Raw genomic sequence first — 19,819 nt, 5'->3', positions numbered from 1 at the left:
GTTTATTTATTTCGATGTACACCTGTTTATTAGTCTCGGAACTACGTTGAGTACATAAATAATAATGCACATAGAAAACTTTTCTGTGAGATTGAATTTCTCATACATACTTAATTGTAATTACATAAACGTATCTACGAAAGTAAAAACAGATGAATGAACTACTTTGACAATTTTTTAATACCTGCATTCGGGAAGCCTACTTTATTAGCTTATTTAACGAATTTTCGGCTTTAATGGACACTCCCACGTCCGAATTAGTCCGTTAAATCCAGGTTTTACATTCAATGTAGAGTATAAATATCTAGTAATTTCATTTCTATAAGTTTTTTATACGAAATATTAAACTATTTGAAAACATTATTGTTTCTGATGTCTGTTACGAATCATCGAAAGATATTTAATTCTTGTCTAACCAGTTTGTCCAAGCAAATTGGTAGAGTGAAGGATCAGCCAAAGGATCTATATCTTGTTTCGCAATAGGAGCCGCAGTTGATTCTAATTCCTTTAAATGTTTGAGCATTGACTGTACGATCTGAAAGAAAGTTTAAATTACTATATCATTGTTCATAAAAATTTTAAAAGAGTGCATTTGGTTTATTTGAAAAATGAGTAACGAGTCGTCGTTCGTAGAACAGGTAGTTTTATTTCTTGCTGTGTTGTTATATTTCAAAATTGGCATATGGTAACATATTTGGAAATAACTCCCAGATCTACAAACGACGTCTCGTTATTTTATTTTTAAAACAAACCAAACATTTTATTATTAATTACGTTCTGTAGGTTTTTAAAATTAATTTTACGAATGTTTTAATTAAAAATAGAAATATAAAGAAAAATAATTATTAACTATTTTTTCAATTATTAAAAAAATAATAGTTTCAATAAATTTATTATTATTATTATTGATTAGAGTTGAATCTAAATTTACATATAAATGATTCTGCACTGTCCTTGTCGGAAATTTTTGAAGCACTCAAACAATAGCGAAAAATGCCGTTACTCCAATGTTACCAACTTCGACAGCGGCGATGGATCATCAGAATCCGCGTGAAAACGAAAAAGGACGATTCGCGATAGCAATAAATCCACATTTATTAAAAACTATTATTTATTTCTGGCTAAAGACTGACTTCAATACCACCCTCGACCGGCAACAGAACTTCAGAATTTACGCGAAATGTTAGATGTACAGTCAAATTGTTCGTAACTGGGGAGCTCCTATTTTATCATTCAATTTAAGTAAAATATAGGATACTCACAAAGATAAACGATATTGCTAAATGCCTATTTATTCATGTTTCATTCGTACCAGTGGGCATAGTGCAATAACTAGAAGGTGTAACGAGTGTACAGGCACAAGGCCCAGACAAATGGTGAATTTTCCATTATTAGATCCCCTAGACCTGGGCTTGAGGATACAAAAGTTTAGACTCAAAAATTCAAAATAATAATGTAAAATAATTTTATGTAAAAACAATTCTTAAAGGAATTAGTGCAAATTAATTGGTACATTTACCAGGAATTAAAAAAAACCGACTAGGTTGTACAGCTGTTTTTCAATCCCTCATAAGTTAGTGTTTTCAAATACAATAAATTTGGAACTATATTGAAAGTAATTGAAAGACTTCTGAAGTGAAGTGATGAAGTCACAGCAGGAAAGTCACTATGTGTCATTTGTATGTTTTTGTGCATATTAACTTCCTTACTCATCTTGTTCTTGTTTATTCATGGAAGCTGTAGCAACATTGCTTTTCATCGAGCTATTATTTCTTAGCAAGTCACAAAAGCTTCAGTTGAGAGTATTTTTTAGAGAACAAGACTGAAGCCATAATTTCATTTTGGAAGTAAGGAAAGAAGGAAGAGCAATCTTAAAAGAAACATTAATATCAAATACAAATTTGAAGAATATATTAAAATATTTAGTAACGATGTCATCTAATATCTATTCATTAATATTCTATAAAATAAATCTATTAATTAATATGAATCATTTAAATGATCTTTTTAAAGACTCTAATTAATAACTATAAAATGGATATAAATTATACTGTATAAAAATATTTGTAAACACCATAATTACTGAAATTTTACCTCTGGATGTTTATCAGCGATATTGTTAATTTCACATGGATCATTTCTTACATCAAATAAACAGGGAAAAATATTTGGATTGCAGTTATTAAATTTTTCTTTGGGTGGATTGCATTTTACTTTCAGTTCAGAAAAACAGTTATTCATATAGAAACATTTTTCTCTTCGGTGAAGAATATGCAAAATAATTGAACAAGAAAGTCTTTCCTCGTAATCGCAAGTAGAGATAACATCTTCATTTTCCATAGCACCGTACCACATGTTATAATGTCCATTTAAATTGGAACCATTTACAATTTTATAATTTTTTACACGAAGAGCAGAAGCTTTGTCGATTGGATCTATATTCAGTAGTAGTTCTTCTCGAGATGATGGTATTCCTTCAGATATAGAATCCCATTGATTTATGCCATAGATGTTACTTAAGTCATTAATATCCCCTCCTGATAAGTAATAAAGATAAATTATTAAATTAAGTTTATAGAAAAAAAAAATCTGAATTACGTGAATTAATTGGACCTGCTGCATGGTACAGAGTTGGCAACCAATCTGTTATGTGCATCAAACTATTTTCAATTCTTGGTTGATGCTTTATCAGTTTGCTCCATACAATTCCAACTGCTCTTATTCCTCCTTCCCATAATGTTGCTTTAATACCTCTAAGAGGCCAGTTTGATCCAACTCCTTTTCTAAATCCGGTTTCTGCTCCGTTATCCGAAGAGAAAACAAAGATGGTATTATCTAGCATCTTCTTATGATCGAGTGCTTCAAATATTTCTCCAACTAATTTATCTAATTCTGAAATTGTTGCTGAAATATTTAAATGCACATTTAAAATATCATAATTTCCATTAATTATAATAAAATTATTTAGAAAAAATTTATTTTATAACAATTTAATACAAAAATCAGCAAAAAAGTGATATATTTTTAATATTATATAACATAAAAACCTGCATAAATTCTTCTTTCTGGGTTTTTAATATGAGAGAATTTTGATATTTCAGCGAACGGAGCTTGAAAAAGCGAATATCTATTTCCTGAATGAGGAGCACTAGGAGCAACGTATAAAAATAACGGCTATAAATTTAAATATTTTTCCATGTGAATATAGATTTAAAAATAATGTAACAAGGCAAAAAATTTATAAAGTAACCTGTGTCGTGTTATGTGTTTTAATTATGTCGACAGCCCGATTTGCAAAGAGATGAGTAGCGTAATGTCCTTTCAAATCACTGACGATTTTCATATTATCCCTCAATACATCTCCCCAGGCATACTATGAATTAAAATTTAAATTACATGTGATTCTTTAATGCTTAATTAAAATTAATATAAAATTACCATTAATGTAATAATGTAAAATAAATCATATTTATATTATATTAATATAAAGCGTTAATATTAAATTAATTAAACAAATGTTTATTCTACATTTTACAATAATAATATTCTTAAAAATAATTTTCAAATATAATAAATGTACAGTATATTATATTCAATCAAAATATTTATCTTTTACAGTTATAATGCACAAAGTGGTTCAAAAATAATTTTATATATATATAATTATTTTTCTTTTAATTAATCTTCTAATTAATCTTTAGCTTAATATATATATATATATATGTATATATAATATATATAATATATATATATATATTAAGCTAAAGATTAATTTGTAATTATTATAAATTTGGAAAATTTTCTAAATCAGTGGTTCCCAAATAGAGACGTCACCAATTCGCCTTATGGGGTCACTTTAACTTCTTTTCGAAAACATTATTCCCACCTACGATGAATATAGGAAAACGGCCCTTGTAGTATAAATAAGCCGGAAGAGCATAATATAACAGTAAAAAATACAAATCGAATACAATGAATTTTGTATGAAATTGCCTTATCAGCATTGCCAAGCATCAATAACACTGTGGTAATAATAGCAGAGTCGACAGATATATTGGTCACTCTACTAATAGATATAATGCTAATTAAATAATAATAAATATTTCTGCACTTCGAGCGCTGTAATCGCTTTGCGGCAAAAGTTTACTTGAGCGTAGCAGGAATCGGCTTTTAAAACATGAAATTTTCTCATTTTTAACTGGGATATATTATTATTTTTTTTTAAGGGACTGTTTGTAAATACTATTTTAATTCGATTTTGAAAATTTATTCATAAAAGTCAATAATATTACATAATTCTAATAACTGTCACTTTCATGATTTTAGATTTTAAATTGGTTAAATTGGTTTGCTCTTTTGCTCACAATTTGTGTTCATTTTGAAATATTTTTGGGAAATTTCATAACGGGTAAGAAAAGACACTCAAAAAATTATAGTTAGGCCTTCCATTAATTCCTATACATTATTAAAACAAGCTGGCTTCAGGAGTACCGAGAACTCTTTCTTTCGGAGTCAGAAAGAAAAAGGGTTGATGAGAATTATATCAATTTAATTATGGGAATGTATAAAAATGTTAAAACAAGTGTTAGGATAGATAAAAGTGTTACAAAAAGGAAATTTAGGATTCAGAGTGGATTTTGAGTTCATCAAGGTTTAACTTTAAGCCCATATCTTTTTTTATTATTATTAATACGAACAATTTATTTATTGTGACATCTTCACAATACCGTGCTGCAATTTTTAATCATATTTTAAATTTATTTGATTTAAAATATATGCTCTCCACCTCAAATTAGTAGTGGCATGCTCCTGTATATATTTTTCCTTTAACAATGAAGTCGTGCGGTCATCTATTAACTGCTTTCAGGAGAAATTTTTGAATTAAAATACGTTTTCCGGTTTGCATTGGAAGTTCGTGTATAATTAATCGGAGTTTCCTGCCCGGATAAGGTTTCCATATCTGGTCTCGTCTTTCATCTATCTAACTCCGTTCTTGAGATTAAGAAAAGACATGGACAGACGGACAGCCGACAGTAAGAATTTATTTTTGATTGAATTTGATCGTGCAGAATATCTTATAAATTACCAAAATATGTAGACTCAATGTGAATGTCATAAGAAATTTAATTTCATATGTCGAAAATACAAAACTATGACATCCCAAATACTCTTTCTCGCTATACTGAATCAAGTAAAATTCTATACATTATGTAGTATTGTAATTTTTTTTTTCAAATAATTTATTAATTAAGTTTACCTTTATCTAGATTAAATTTCTGTCTCTTTAAATGCACAAGAGGATAAGCTATGGTTTTCCCAATTTTACTGCCATAGATATGCAATAAAATATAATATAGAAAAATGCAAATGCACCTTATTAAACAGATACACTGTGTACAGAAAGAATATTATGTACTATGTAACTAGCATATACAATATGTAGCAATATAACACAGTTTTAAATACAGATATTTTAAAAACAATTTTATTTTCGATTTAATTTATCCATACCCTCATATGAAATTTCAAATTATTCTCTTATTAAAATTTTCCTAAAAAAACATAATTTTTCTTCTTTATACCTGATATAAAGATAAAAATGTGTTTAGTAATAAGATTTGTTTGACAGAATCGTAGAAAAACTTACAAAACTACTGTACTTGAAAACAGCAAAATTATTTACTAATGAAATGGATAAAACAGTTTCTTTCCTTTAAAACTTTTCGAATCTTTAAAAATTTTAACGGTTTAAATAATAACGGATTAAACCTTAAAGTTTCTTACAGTTGCGGTGGAAAGAAACCTTACAGTTTCAAGTCAAGTCACATTGCGGCGGAAAGAAACCTTACAGTTTCTTTCCGCCGCAATGTGACTTGAGCGCCAGCTATCGTCAGCCTAATACATTAATTTTATTTTCAAATGCAACTGAGTGACCAATATCTACTCTGGTAATAGTTGTCTTGCTTGTATATATGTATAAGAGAAATAGAAATTATTAATGTAAAATTCATATAAAATTTCTGCTATAGTTTTCTTCAATTAATTTTGCAAATATATACACCATAATCTTACAGCAATTGTAGTATCAGAAGAGTCCCATTGTTCTGGACTTTCAACCATATTCAACAACAAAAGTTTTAATTCTTGTTTATACTCCATACAGTTCACAATCCTGCTATTGTAATTCCATCTAATAGTCATGGCTAAAGGAAAACATTAGGTCTAAGGCATGAGATCTTTTAGAAGATTTAGAAAAAAATGAAGAAAGTCCTGCCATAGTTTGAAAAAATATTTTATATTATTTTATATATCTAGCAGATTGAGAGAAAACTAGGTTCAATCTGTAAGCAAAGTTACGAAAATAGCAGGATTCGATATTTCTTTAATATCGGCTCGGACACCATTATGTTGTCCGGTCATTACCGTCATATGTTTGTGCCACTAATTTTTTAGTGCATTGAAATTTGTCTAATTAACTCTTAATGAGTAAATAACAAATTTGCATCTCTATTCTCACTCACATCGGTAAAGTCCACAAATCTTTCTTCGACGTTACCGTTTTCTTTCACATAACGAAATACAGTCGACATCTGAGCTCTGTGGCTGATGTCTGTTGTTTCATTTACAATTGAAAGCTTATTTCCATAGTGACATATCTTCAGGAAATACAAATTTTCAAAATCCGCTAATTTTAAATAACTGCTTTAAATGGTAAGGTAAAAATTTAATTTTTGGTACAGAGCTTTATTTTTATATTCTGAATATAGATTTAACAGTGAAAAAATCCTGAGGCAAAGAAAATGGTAGTGTTGGTACTTCAAATCATGGACTTACACCACTTTGGAACAAAATTGCAGCATTTAAATGGATAATGTAATAAAAACAACAAATAGGTGATCAAAAACTTTTAATATATAAAACAAAAGAGAATATACAAAATACGATACAAAACACAAATGAAAATCACACGAACCTTGTTCATATGACTGAAGATAATAAAAAATGGTGTTTAAAAAATATACTAATTTAACAACAAACATATTTAGAGTTTATTCTGATTACTTTCATTTCAGCTACTTTAAAATCTATTTTTGACTTAATGTGTGAATGAATTCCAAGCTGTATTTGTCCTAAACGCTCAAAAGTTTTATTGTAGTCTTATGGTAAAAGACTACAATAAAACTACAATACAATATGGTTCAGTTTTTCTTAACAATTTTTCCACCCTTCCAAAGGCCCTATCTTTGGGTAAATAACTGTAAATAACCGGATATGTAACGTCAAAAATTATACTATATATATCTGAAAGTTTACTTATCATTACTAATAATGTGTAATTTTTGTTATTTTTTCACTGCATCCATCACAAAAATAAATTTTCTTGATTTTTGGATTTTTCTTACGAAATTTCTACAAAATAAGGACGTGACCTCTTTCTAGCATATCGACTAAATAATTTTTGAACTTCTTCAAAAAATGTGGCCATTATTAAAGAAAAATTAACAAAACAATCGAACACAATAGCACTTGTACTTCAGAAAGCAGTCATTACTGTGAAAGTCACTTCACCAATATACACTTTGTAATTGGCTGTTAAGGAAATGCGACAGTTTGGAATTAAAACAAACCGAAAACGTCACGTTTGAAAAGAAAACCAATTTTCTGATACATTTTTCAATAGAAAAAACATCCGTTTCGGGGAAAAAATATTGTAGCACTATAGAGAAGCATATCAATGTGTTGGTGCTATGAACTAAAAAAAAAATAAAAAATAGAGATACCTCACTTTGGAAATAAGCTATCACTTATAGCAAGAAATTTTGCGTTTTCAATTTCCTTTTTAATTTCTAGCAATAAAACTTTTCCTAACGATTTAACGAAATCATTCTCAATTCTATTCGATAAGCCAGTAAAAACTGTAGACTTCTCTAAATGTATTTTTAATAGATTATCCGACGTACTTAATAAATAAACAAGTTCGATATAATTACCTCTATTATTAGATTCAATAGATTCCCTACGCCCTCTAATTGCCAATTCTTGATTTGATAAAAAACATATAACACCTATTAATTTATATATATCTACTAGTTAAGTAACGCTGCATCAGCGTGTAGTCGGAACGAAGCTGCTTGCACCTTTATTTTCTAGATTATGAGGGAAAAAAGAAACAAAGAATCATTCGTTCTCAACAATATATTTGATTTCTATTGGATCATTTAAAGGTACAAATACAGTCAAACCTGTTTTTATGCGGGGGATAGGGACCACATAAAAGAAAATGCATAAAAAAAATCGCGCGAAACTTCACGAGTGGCTATAAAAAATAGTTTTCGCAACACAAAAAAATATTTTTTATGCGGGGAATAGGGACCGCATAAAAAAAGTCTCACGTAGAAAATAACTCGAAACCGTACGAAATAACTAGGAATTGCTTTTTTAACTCCTTGGGCCTTTTTCTGCAACACCTAATGAGGAAAAAAATCCTCTAAGAATTTTAATTTTTATATTAATTAATTATTTCCACTTAAATACGAATCTAACATTAAAAAGTTAAAAATAATCGTTAAATAATGATTTTATTTGATAAATATAGCTGCAGGAAGTGTTATTTCATTTAACAAGGCGTGAAATTTCACACCTGCAGTCTAAAGCTGGAGGGGAGCAACTTACCGCATCTGTTCAAATATAACATAATATTTATGGTTTTTATGCTATTAAAATAAGAGGGGACCGAAATAAACGTGAGAAAAAAATTTTACTGAATAAAAAATGAAAAAACCTGCTGATGTCATAGAAAACAACCAATAGAGTTTTTAAAAATTTTACAGGAGTCAATTATGTTCCAATTTGATTGAAATTTTCATATACCGCACAAAAAAATCGCACAAAACAAATCGCACAAATAAAAATCGCACAGAAAAAAGACCGCACAAAAACAGGTTTGACTATATAAGGTTAGAATAAGCCATTAATTAATTGCTATGCCAACGTTTCATGAAATTCTGTCTATCACTACGGGCCTCGGACTTACAGATTGACTCGTAGCGATTTTTATTGTAACTCTTTAAAAATACTGAGTCAGTTATTTTTTTCACTCGACTCAATGTAACATAGGTAAGGCCGATAGCTGTCTTTTTTTTCCCTATATCTATTTTGATTTTTGGAAGAGTTAATCCCTGTGATTTATGTATAGTCATCGAGTATGCTAAGATAAGGGGAAACTGTCTATGAGATCGCAATATACTGCCATCGTTCGAAGAGCGTATTATGGGGATTATTGGAAACAGATTAGCATAGATGAAAGGTCCTTGATAGCTATCGAATTCCACTAAAATAAACAGAGGAAGAGCTGGAGGGCGAGCATTAGGAGCATATATAATGTAGCGTATAGTTCCTAGTGAACCATTGACGAGACCTCCTTGCACCCATAAGTTGACTCTCAGCATGATTCTGGCATTAACTGAGAGATTCAAATACTTAGAGAGACCAAGAGCTGAGTCGTCTTTGGACGAAGGCGGGGCAATATCTGGAGTGTTTTCAGATGCTATATAAGCAAGAGGGCATCCAGTCGACTGCAAGTAGTCTTCGTTGCTTTGTTTAACTTGCTCGTTTGTTGGATATAGCTCTACTCCCGTTTGGAACTGATCAAGTTCATCTCTGGATAAATAGGCTAGATTTCTTGTCGTCAGAATGTTCAGATCTGTATCAGAGAAATCACCCAAAGCTAGATGTTGTAAGACATCTGTGAAGGAACTATCTGTGCTATTTTGTCTATCAGAATTACTAAGTTCAATGAACTTCTCAAACGAATCAAATGGGAATGTAATGTAATGTCCCATTGTAAAAAACACTCGAGTAGAGAGGAGTATCTTTAACAGGAGGAAGCTGACGAAAATCACCAAACAAATAGATAAAGAATCCACCAAACGGCTCATCTTTCTCGGGGTTTATCTCTCTCAATCTTCTCTCGATCATGTAAAGCATTCTTGCACCAATCATTGACATTTCATCGATGATGATGAATTTGAGCGACTTCATCTCAATCTGGAATCTCTGTGCAGCTTCTTCATTTAGAGATCGAAATTTCGTACTAACGATAGGAAGACGAAGAAAAGAATGGATCGTAAAGCCATCAATATTGATCACTGCTGCTCCGTGTTATAGAATAATAAGTGAAAAAAGAAAACTTTTTTAAACTTATTATTCTATAAAGATTCTTTATATTTGTTGTGTATCTAGTTAGCGATAACATTTACCTTTCAAAATTACTGTTTTAATGCTTGTCATATTTTCCGACCACTAGATGACGCTTCTACACGTGCGTGCAGGAAGCGACTAACACATGACTTCACGCATTCCTTGTCAACATTATAACTCTAGAATGAGTTGTCCGATCTTGATGAAATTTTCTACGACGACTCACCATCATTCAAGGATGAACTGATTAAAATTTCAACTCTCAAAAATGATCCATACTGAAGAAAAACACCTATTTCCAGTTCTACAAAAACGGATCATTTTTGAAAGATGAAATTTTAATCAGTTCATCCTTAAGTGATGGTGAGTCGTCGTAGAAAATTTCAAGATCGGACAACTCATTCCAGAGTTATTTTGTTGACAAGGAATGCACAAAGTCAAGTATTAGTCGTCACTACGTTCCTACAATTAGCCGTAACTATCTTATAATTTTCAACATTTATTTTATATTGTTTACTGTTATATTGTATTTGCTTTGATTTCCAAATTACTTCAATTTTACGAAAGAATCAATGTAACATTTACTATTTTCGTGTCTTTTGCTAGCTTTACTCGAATTATTTAAATCGCCAAAGCCATTCTTAAAATGGTTGAATCGTCTTTTCAGTATTGAATTACAAATGTTTTGTCATTTGTAAATCAATACTGAAAAAGAATAATATTGTCTTCGAGATAACCTAAATACATCATATTATTTTTTGTTGAACTTTAATAATTAATTCTCTGATTATGAGTTTATCAACAGTTTGTATACTATATTTAATAAATAATTTACTTTAGTAAAAGTTATAGTATTATATTCTACAATATAGATAGTCAGGATTAATGACTTACTTACCTTTAGTGTCGAATTTTCATAAATATCGAGCGAAGTGTGATCATAATAATCCATTTTCCCTAACCAAAAACCAAAATGAGAATCAAATCCGCGATAAGTCGGAAGATATTCCTTTTTGTGAAATCCTAAATGCCACTTGAAAAGTCAAAGTCAAATTAAGTAATATATTATACCCTACATTTTATTATACGTATTAAACAATATTATTTACTAATAATACTCGAGAGCATCCCGAAACATTTAAAGTTAAGTTAAAAGTTAAACATAGTATAGGGTTCAATCGAACATTATGAAATTGAAACCACAGATGAATTTATGCCATCGCTATCTTAACCTCTTAAGTTATCTTCACTTTTATGTAATGTTTTAATGTGTCCAATTCTATCCGTTTCAAATTAAATATAGTATTAATAATATTAAGTTCTTTCCTAGAATCAAATATTTATTATTTCATATCTCTAATAATCCTACATGTGAAATTAAATTTCTTTGTCGATTTTTTATGGATCTTATCATTTAGAAAACTTAATGTTATTGCAATTTTAATAATGTGTGTTTTATATTTATTCACACTAAAAATTATTATTATAATTATAGAGAAAGTAGACTTGAATATTTTAATTTCAATACTAGCATATACAACCAAATCTACACATTCATATGAAAAAACTCATGAATTGAATAAGTTTTAAACATAATTTAACCTATAAAAGAAAATACAAGTGATAAGAATTTGATAAATTGAAAAAGTCCAAAATATAAACTATAACTGTAAGGAAAATCATTTAAAAATTGAATAAATACATCTAAAACTTCATGCAAACTGAGAAACTAACGAAAAAACAAACCGAAAGCCATACTTTCCCTCTGTTATAAACATATAACAGCAGGGAAAAATAAAAACTTGATCATGTGGCACAATATACGTATAACGACTTAAACTCCTATTTTCCTCTGATAAATAAAAGTGTGCATAATATAGTAAAAAAATTTTTTTTAATTTGTGCTGTGGAAAATCTGCTGAAAAATACTGAACTAAAAAATGATTACAAATGTAAAAACCTTAATGATTTATTATTTAATGGTATTTAATTAATAATTTATTTCAGATTTATAAAAATTCCTTACAGACATATTTTATCTAAACATCCCGTTTCTAATACAATGAACATAAAACAAATACAATTCAGTTAACTTTTCTCTTAACTGATTTATACTTTGTTTCAGTTTATTGTATAATTTATTGTATAATAAATATAATTATCTTTTACGTCAACGACTTAATAATTCATTTCATTTAGAATTTATTTTTGTCAAATCATGTTGATTTCCAGTGGCGTGCCGTCATTAGAAGCGGTGGAAGCGCCGCTTCCCTTGTATTTTCTAAAACATAAATACATATTGCGCGATTATTTTCATATTTGAACGTACTTTGAATTACTTAAAATTAATAATTTATTATAACCGTATTATGTATTTTATTACAGACTTCTATATGAAATCTGTAATAAAATACATAATGCGGTATAATAATAATAATACTGTAACAATAATAATAATAAAATATCTGTAATAAAATATATGTGAAAAACAACGATAAGATCGCTATCGTATATTCGAATCTAAATTCGTCTATGTATATTCCCAATGGAAGCGCTGTATTATCAGGGCGAACGGTGTAAAGCAGCCAATTTACAGGCATTGGCGCATGCGCTTCACAGAGCACCAACCGTTGGCGGTTTAGCCGATGGATGCTACACACCATAACGCTTCCAACGATTCTATCCATTTGCCACTGGTAGGGAGATATCTGACTAAGTGAATTGTTTTACGATTTAAAAAGTAAAGAATATTCAATGTTATTTTCATGTACGTTTCTTTGCGAAGTTATATTTAATTACAATAAAATTAAAAGAAAATTATAATTATATTGACAGATTTTCAGACAAAATCTTTAGAATTTTTCACTTTTAAATGTTTTTCATAATATTAAAATTATAAACCATTTTGGGTGTACTATAGATTACCACCTATAGAGTTTCAGGACTTTGATTATATATTTGAACTCAGGGGACCGAGTCGAGTTCAACGGTACCCATTTTTGGACCGGAGACGAAAAATAAAAAAGTTATCATACTTTTTAAGTTACCATACTTTTTTAATGCTCTCATGAAGACGGCGCCATAGTTGCTAGTACTGCCATCTTGCGGTAAAGTCTGCAAACTATGACGTCGGACTACGGTCATTCCAGTAGGGTTAAACACGCGATACGAGAGCGGAGAGAGCTACGCGACTTCCGATCATCGCGCGATCGCCATTTCGGTTAATGTTACTTATGGCAGCGAACATGGCGGATGTTCCCACCGTTCGTGCTCTCGACTGACCTCCCGGAGGGGAGCCGCCGGCAGGCCGCCATGTGCTAAACCTCACTAGTTATTGATTCACGGTAGTTCTTGAACAAAGTAAAAAAAAGGGGAAACGTCTACTAAAGGCAATTTTAACGGCAAGCGACGCGACTCCCGATTGCGATAGCGAGACCGACTTAGCGGAGAGAGCGACGCGACTCCCTATCATCGCGCGATCGCTGGAAAAAAGTATGATAACTTTATTATTTTTCGTCTCCGGTCCAAAAGTAGAGTATCGTTGAACTCGTCTCGGTCTCCTGAGTTCAGATATATACTCAAAGACCCGAAATTCCATAGGTGGTAATCTATAGTATCCCCACAATTTTTCCAAGTGTGTTTTAATTCTTTAAATTAAGTAAATTTTATGGGAAATTTTTTGATTTATCTAAATTACGTAGTGAATCGCAATATTTATATCCATGTCCGAACTATATTGACAAGTAACTCTTAGACATAAAACATTATAATTGATGTCGATCCGAACAAAGACGTACTAAAAGAATTATACGATTTAATATCATTAATTTTTACGGAACCATCTACCAGTGGGTCTGTTGAGCGCAGTTTTTCGACCACGAATCAAATTCATACATTGGCCAGAAACACTTGGTAGGAGGAAAAATTGTGGTCGCAAGCTTTGCTTTCGACAGAAAAAGAGCTTTCAAATACGTTGATGGAGTCGACGACCAGCGACTTTTATGATAAAGTAATTAACGACTTTGAGGAAAAATTCGATCGACGACTAAAGAACCACATTGACGCCCAGGAAGTCGGAAAAGCCGATTGTTCTAAAGCAAACTATTTTGTATAGTGCATGTTTATTTTATGTTAAAACGAACGGTTTCGTCAGATACTTGTCGTCTTTGTCTCTTCCTCCACTACGCACGTACGAGTGGACCCTAGACCATTACAGACAAGCAATTAACTGATTGCCCCTGGAAGTCGGCTTCTTACAGAAACACAGCTTCCCAATCATCAAATGTCACGGCACGCCACTGTTGATTTCCGAGTCTTATGTGCAGAGGCGACCCTATGGCAATGCGAACGGTGCGACCGCATCAGGCGCCGTCATAGGGGGAGCGCAGAAAATGCAACGATAGATCGTCTGCGCAAAAAATAAAACCCAATTATCTTATTACTATTTAACCCTACCTGCCTAACCTAATCCTTCTTTTTAGCAGACAATAATTTGTCGTTCAGAGAAAGCTCTGTATCTGAAACACTATATACTCTTAATAATGGGAAAATTTGACCCTGTGATGATGAAGCACGTCCACCGTATTGTTAATAAAGAGACTAATGTCCACTATTTTGGCAAACGTATTCAGAACGAGTTGATCGGCTTACTTGGAAGTGAAGTTCGAAATAAAATTTTGACTGCGGAAAAGTCATCTAAACACTTTTCCATAATACTGGATTGCACTCCTGATGTCAGTCACATTAAACAATTATCTTTAACATTGCGTTTTGTTGACACTAATGAAAGTGAAATCCAAGTGCATGAGTGTTTCGTTGATTACAAGCCGGTAAGTGACTCTTCGGGAGCTGGACTCACTGGCCTCTTTCTTGTTGATATTGTTCAATAGTTCGATTTGGATATGAACGATTGTCGAGGCCAAGGATATGATAATGGATCTAACATGATAGGAGGAAGTGGCAATCTAGGCTTTTTAGTTCCTTTTTATATTTCTTAATTTGTTTCAATTTAAAATTAATTTACAACGTCAATTTGACTTTTGAGTGAAGTGAGCGTCGCCTGTGCCATAATAGTTTGAATAAACCTTTTCAAACAAATATTGTTTCTTATCCATACTACTACTATGCTGATCTTTCGAGGTCTAAGTTATTAATAATGTGAAAAATGTATGTTATCTTTAGTCTCTATGTATAGTTTAGTCTCTACAAAGGGGCGTGACAATGAGACGCGCACTCGCACCACCTGAAAACCTTGCTAGGGCCGCCTCTGCTTATGTGTAATAAAAGTTACAGTTTGATTTCTGAATGATAATCTGTATAAATAACTCCAAGTGAATTTTATCTTATCTGAAATATACAGAGGAAGCTTAAAAGTCAATCATTAAAGCGTAATTAACTAACTAGACTAATTTGAAAATGCAATTAAATTAATCGCATTTGTCATTAATTCTGTAAAAGTAAAACGGGTTCTAAATTTAGTTACGATTAATATTCGCAATTATACAGTTAACTGACTTATGAATCACTAAAATATAATAAATCTACTATTTAATTCTAATAGGAAATATATAATTGTATAACCATGTATATGTAGACACTAAATATTTATATAGTGTATATATATCACTATGACTTAGAATTTAACTACTGTTACATCGAAAAATTTGGCTATTTTATATAATTGATACTCAAAACATCTGTTTCTGTGAAATATATATATAGACTTATAATATTTTATAGAAAGTGGGTCAGTTCTAAGATTTATTTTATGTTTAAGCAAGTTTCATTTTATAGAGGGTCTGTTTTAAACAGCTTTTACTGTATTAAATATCATTCCTTTTTCTTATTCATGTTTCTACTTACATTAGTTACGTTACGTTATATTTGTGCTGATGAAATCGGTATTATTTAGCGACCTTTAAGTTTAGTAATGTATCTACTTCTATCTTTTAAACAAGATTGATTTATGGTACAATTGAATTAAAATTAGATTAAATAAACATTAATGTAAGCTTAAAGGAAAAGATCATCCACCTTTATTCCAGTTGCTTATCAGCGGCAAATATTTTCTGATAAAATTAATACGTAAAAACTATATAAAAATATGATTTAAAATGTAAACTTGTCACTTAATTGTTGATTTATTTTCTTGAAAAATTAAATCTTATTTTAGTTAAAGACAAATTGCTCTATAAATATAATAAAATTACAGTCGTGTTCACATAAGTCGACACCCGGATAACTCGACACCATCGGCTAAGTAGTCAGTATTCTGTGGTCCCGGTCGACTTACAAGGCGTTAATGTTAAAAAAACTCCGGTTTACTCGACACCGCTTAACTCGTCACCACTGGATAAGTCGACATACTTTTGCTGTCCCACACTCTGATAAGTCTCACCCTCTTCTGAAAAAATGAATTCACTCTGCACATGTGGTGTGAACTTATTTTTTTTCAGGAGAGGAGTTGATTTATTTATTAATATATAATTCACATATTTAATAATATAATAATATATTAATATTATTAATAAGAATGCCTTAACATTTTATGTATTTTTATGTATAAAATAATAACAGATAAACAAAAAGAAAATATACAATCCACATCAACGTCACACCAGAATCCAATTTTGCATTTTCTCATGCCAGAGGCATTAAGAATCCTTAGCATTACTTGCCAGCAATTGACAATTGCGAAGATGATGTTTTAAAGGCGTTCACGACTGTTGAAAAAGAAAGTCGAGACAGTTAAGTGCTCAAAACGGACAACACTAAACGAATTTTTCAGTTTTTCATCTACAGAGTAATTGTAAATGGAGGACACAGTGTATTGCAAGCCTATACTACTGTATAACGCACTACTGTATTTTATTAATTGTAGTTTTGTGGGTTTTTTTTCCAACTTCGCTTTAGTCGTCACATCGGATAACTCGACACATTTCCACTTCCCCTTGGGGTGTCGACTTATGCGGAGTCGACTGTATTATAATGCTAACATTTTATAAAATTGTTTTTAATATATTTTACATAATATTTTAAAATAAATATATTTATTAATAATAATTGTATAAAAAATTTTTGAACCTTTCCAACAATGTGAGTTGCATAATTAAATTTTTTTAAAAATTCAGGCATGATCTTGACATCTAAAGGTAATCCGGCTGGTTGAGCTCCATATAATATCCAATGCTGGAGACCTGAAAATTTCTATTTTAATATTTCATCTAATTTAAATGAAACAATATGATATGTTTTTAAATTTTAAATTTAAATATTACACATTTCTTTACTTATTATATATATTCAAGTCTAAAAATAACGAATATTATATAATGTATAATAATATTTTTACACAAAACAATAGTACCTAAATGTATAGGATGTCGTCCACTGAGTAAAGCAGCTCTAGATGGAGTACATAAAGGCTGAACATAGTAATTATTCAGAATAACACCATTTGCTGCTAAAACATCTATATTTGGAGTTGGAATTTGTAAGAAACCGTGGAAACTCACATCATTCCATCCCTAAATAATAACAATTTTTAATATAATATTCAAGTATAACGATTTAATTCTTGTAGAAATATTAAAATACCGTAATAATTATAGAGAATTGTAAAGTAGTGCTGAACGTCGGACATCAATTAACATGTTTTTCAGTTAGTATTTAGTTATTTAATCGAGTACTCGGACATCCGCTGATTGTCGCTGCTTTCAGACTTTAGTCTTTAAGAATGTCATCGTGTTTTGTTTTTATAGAATAATCCTGGTATTTAGTAAAGTTTATTTAAACATTTTAAGTAAGTGCTAGTAAACTTTTTTAACCATTAGGTAAGTAATCATTCATAAAAATGACGAACGAAATACAGCGGTATCTCGGTACTCGAACGGTTTCTAACTCGAACAGTTCGGTATTCGAACACAAATTTTGGAAAAAATCGCTCGGTTCTCGACTGAACAAATGCGCCCGCTAGAACAAATTTTCGACGAATAACATATTTTTATTTTTATTTTGTCATCCCTAAAGGATTATTTTATGATAAAAATAATAAAAAATGAAAAGGTTTCCGGTATTTCTGATCAAGATCAACAAAAAAGCTTAGAAGATGACGATATTTTGTAAAAAGAAAACGCCCTCGTTTAACTAAAATGAATATTTAATGCGTGATACAGTACTTTTAATTGTAATTGTTAATTAATTATTGATTGCTTTAATAAACATGTTTCTCTTAGTAACGAAGAAGAATAGTATTAATATCTTTTTGTTAACTTTTGGAACTTAACTCCACGTTTTGTATTAGTCTTTTGTTTCGTATAGCACAGATTCGCATATCATGGCACTTTTTCGGAACGTAACTACCGTGTTATACGAGGGATACCTGTAATTATTTTCTTTACTAGAGATGAAAATAATCACACAGTTATTAGCTATTTAAAATATTCGTTCAATTTAAACAAATACAACAACATGTCGACTTATGAAAAGAGACGATCCAACGAATGAAGGTAGTAATTTCGAAGATGTTAAATCAAAAACACGTAAAGTTTCTGCTATTAACGTTCCATCTTTTATAGTTAACACTCCATTTTAAAATTAAAAAAATAAAACTAAAATTTAAATATTGATATAATAAATGTTCTTTTTTAAAAATCAATTCAAAAATTGCGTAATAAGAGGATAAATCTAGTAATCATCGTTCACCGTTAATTGGTGAACGAAATTCTTATGGAATTTCAGATATAAAATAATTATTATCCGTTCAGCACTACAGGAAATATACGTTTTGTACTCTATAATAGAGCTCAATTACAAAAATTATTTCAAATTAATACATAATAAGGAAAATACTTACAAGATCATCTGCTAAAATAAAGACTATGTGAGGCCTTGTGCAGTAAATTCTGTTTGATGTAAAAATAAGTACAAGTATAAAAAATAAGTAGCAGCAGTTCATTATATCTAATAAGGTTTATATTTATCTTTCCACTGCACTGTTCTACAGATAAAATAATTTGTGTTTTTTTTAAATTCTTTATAATCATCATTGACCTTGTTTTCAACATAGATTTATACGAGTAATTACGTAAACTTGAGATTACCTGCGCATACTAATTTTAGAATTAATTCTTTTTAGTTTAAATTTTTGAATAATAAATAATTAGCATAAATAATTAATGGAAATAATAAATTATTTCCATTAATTTTTTATGCTAATTAGGTAGTTTGCTTAAGTAGTTTCAATGCAAACTGTATGGCTTTATTATCATATAATTTAAAATAAATTTATAAATCTACATCATATACAAGTACTAGTTGTACTTTACACATAATACAGGTAAATAAAATGAAAGAAAATCCAGCAAAGAGTCGAATAACTTTCCCGTTGAGTTAAAATTGTGCGTGGCGTCATCTGTTATAAGCTTTTATTAAAACAACTCTCTATATCAGCGATTCTCAACCTTCTTAGCTCCGTGACCCCCGAATAGTAAATATAAATAAAATTAATATTTCGCCACCCCCACCCAAAGGAATAACAACAGTAAGCCTTACTATTATTAATTGAATTTTGACTAATTATAAATGTAATTTTTTAAAAACATTATATAATCACATTGCA

General features: G+C 30.2%; 1 protein-coding gene across 1 annotated transcript; it reads right to left on the bottom strand.

Moving 5' to 3' along the window:
* Positions 1 to 283: 283 nt before the first annotated feature.
* On the bottom strand, positions 284 to 19,182 carry LOC136983109 (arylsulfatase B-like). The gene is made up of 9 exons (XM_067279745.1): positions 19,055 to 19,182; positions 17,567 to 17,726; positions 17,284 to 17,396; positions 11,099 to 11,233; positions 3,251 to 3,373; positions 3,048 to 3,174; positions 2,614 to 2,904; positions 2,095 to 2,537; positions 284 to 535 (listed from the first exon to the last, which is right to left on the bottom strand). The coding sequence occupies exons 1-9, from the start codon at positions 19,154 to 19,156 to the stop codon at positions 401 to 403; spliced, it is 1,629 nt and encodes a 542-aa protein (XP_067135846.1). The 5' UTR covers positions 19,157 to 19,182; the 3' UTR covers positions 284 to 400.
* Positions 19,183 to 19,819: the final 637 nt, after the last annotated feature.

Source organism: Centruroides vittatus, unplaced genomic scaffold (assembly GCF_030686945.1).
Source record: "Centruroides vittatus isolate TY-2023 unplaced genomic scaffold, ASM3068694v2 contig_876, whole genome shotgun sequence".
Taxonomy (NCBI): domain Eukaryota; kingdom Metazoa; phylum Arthropoda; class Arachnida; order Scorpiones; family Buthidae; genus Centruroides; species Centruroides vittatus.
The sequence above is the reverse complement of the archived record's forward strand: the minus strand, read 5'-3'. Positions and strand labels throughout refer to the sequence as shown.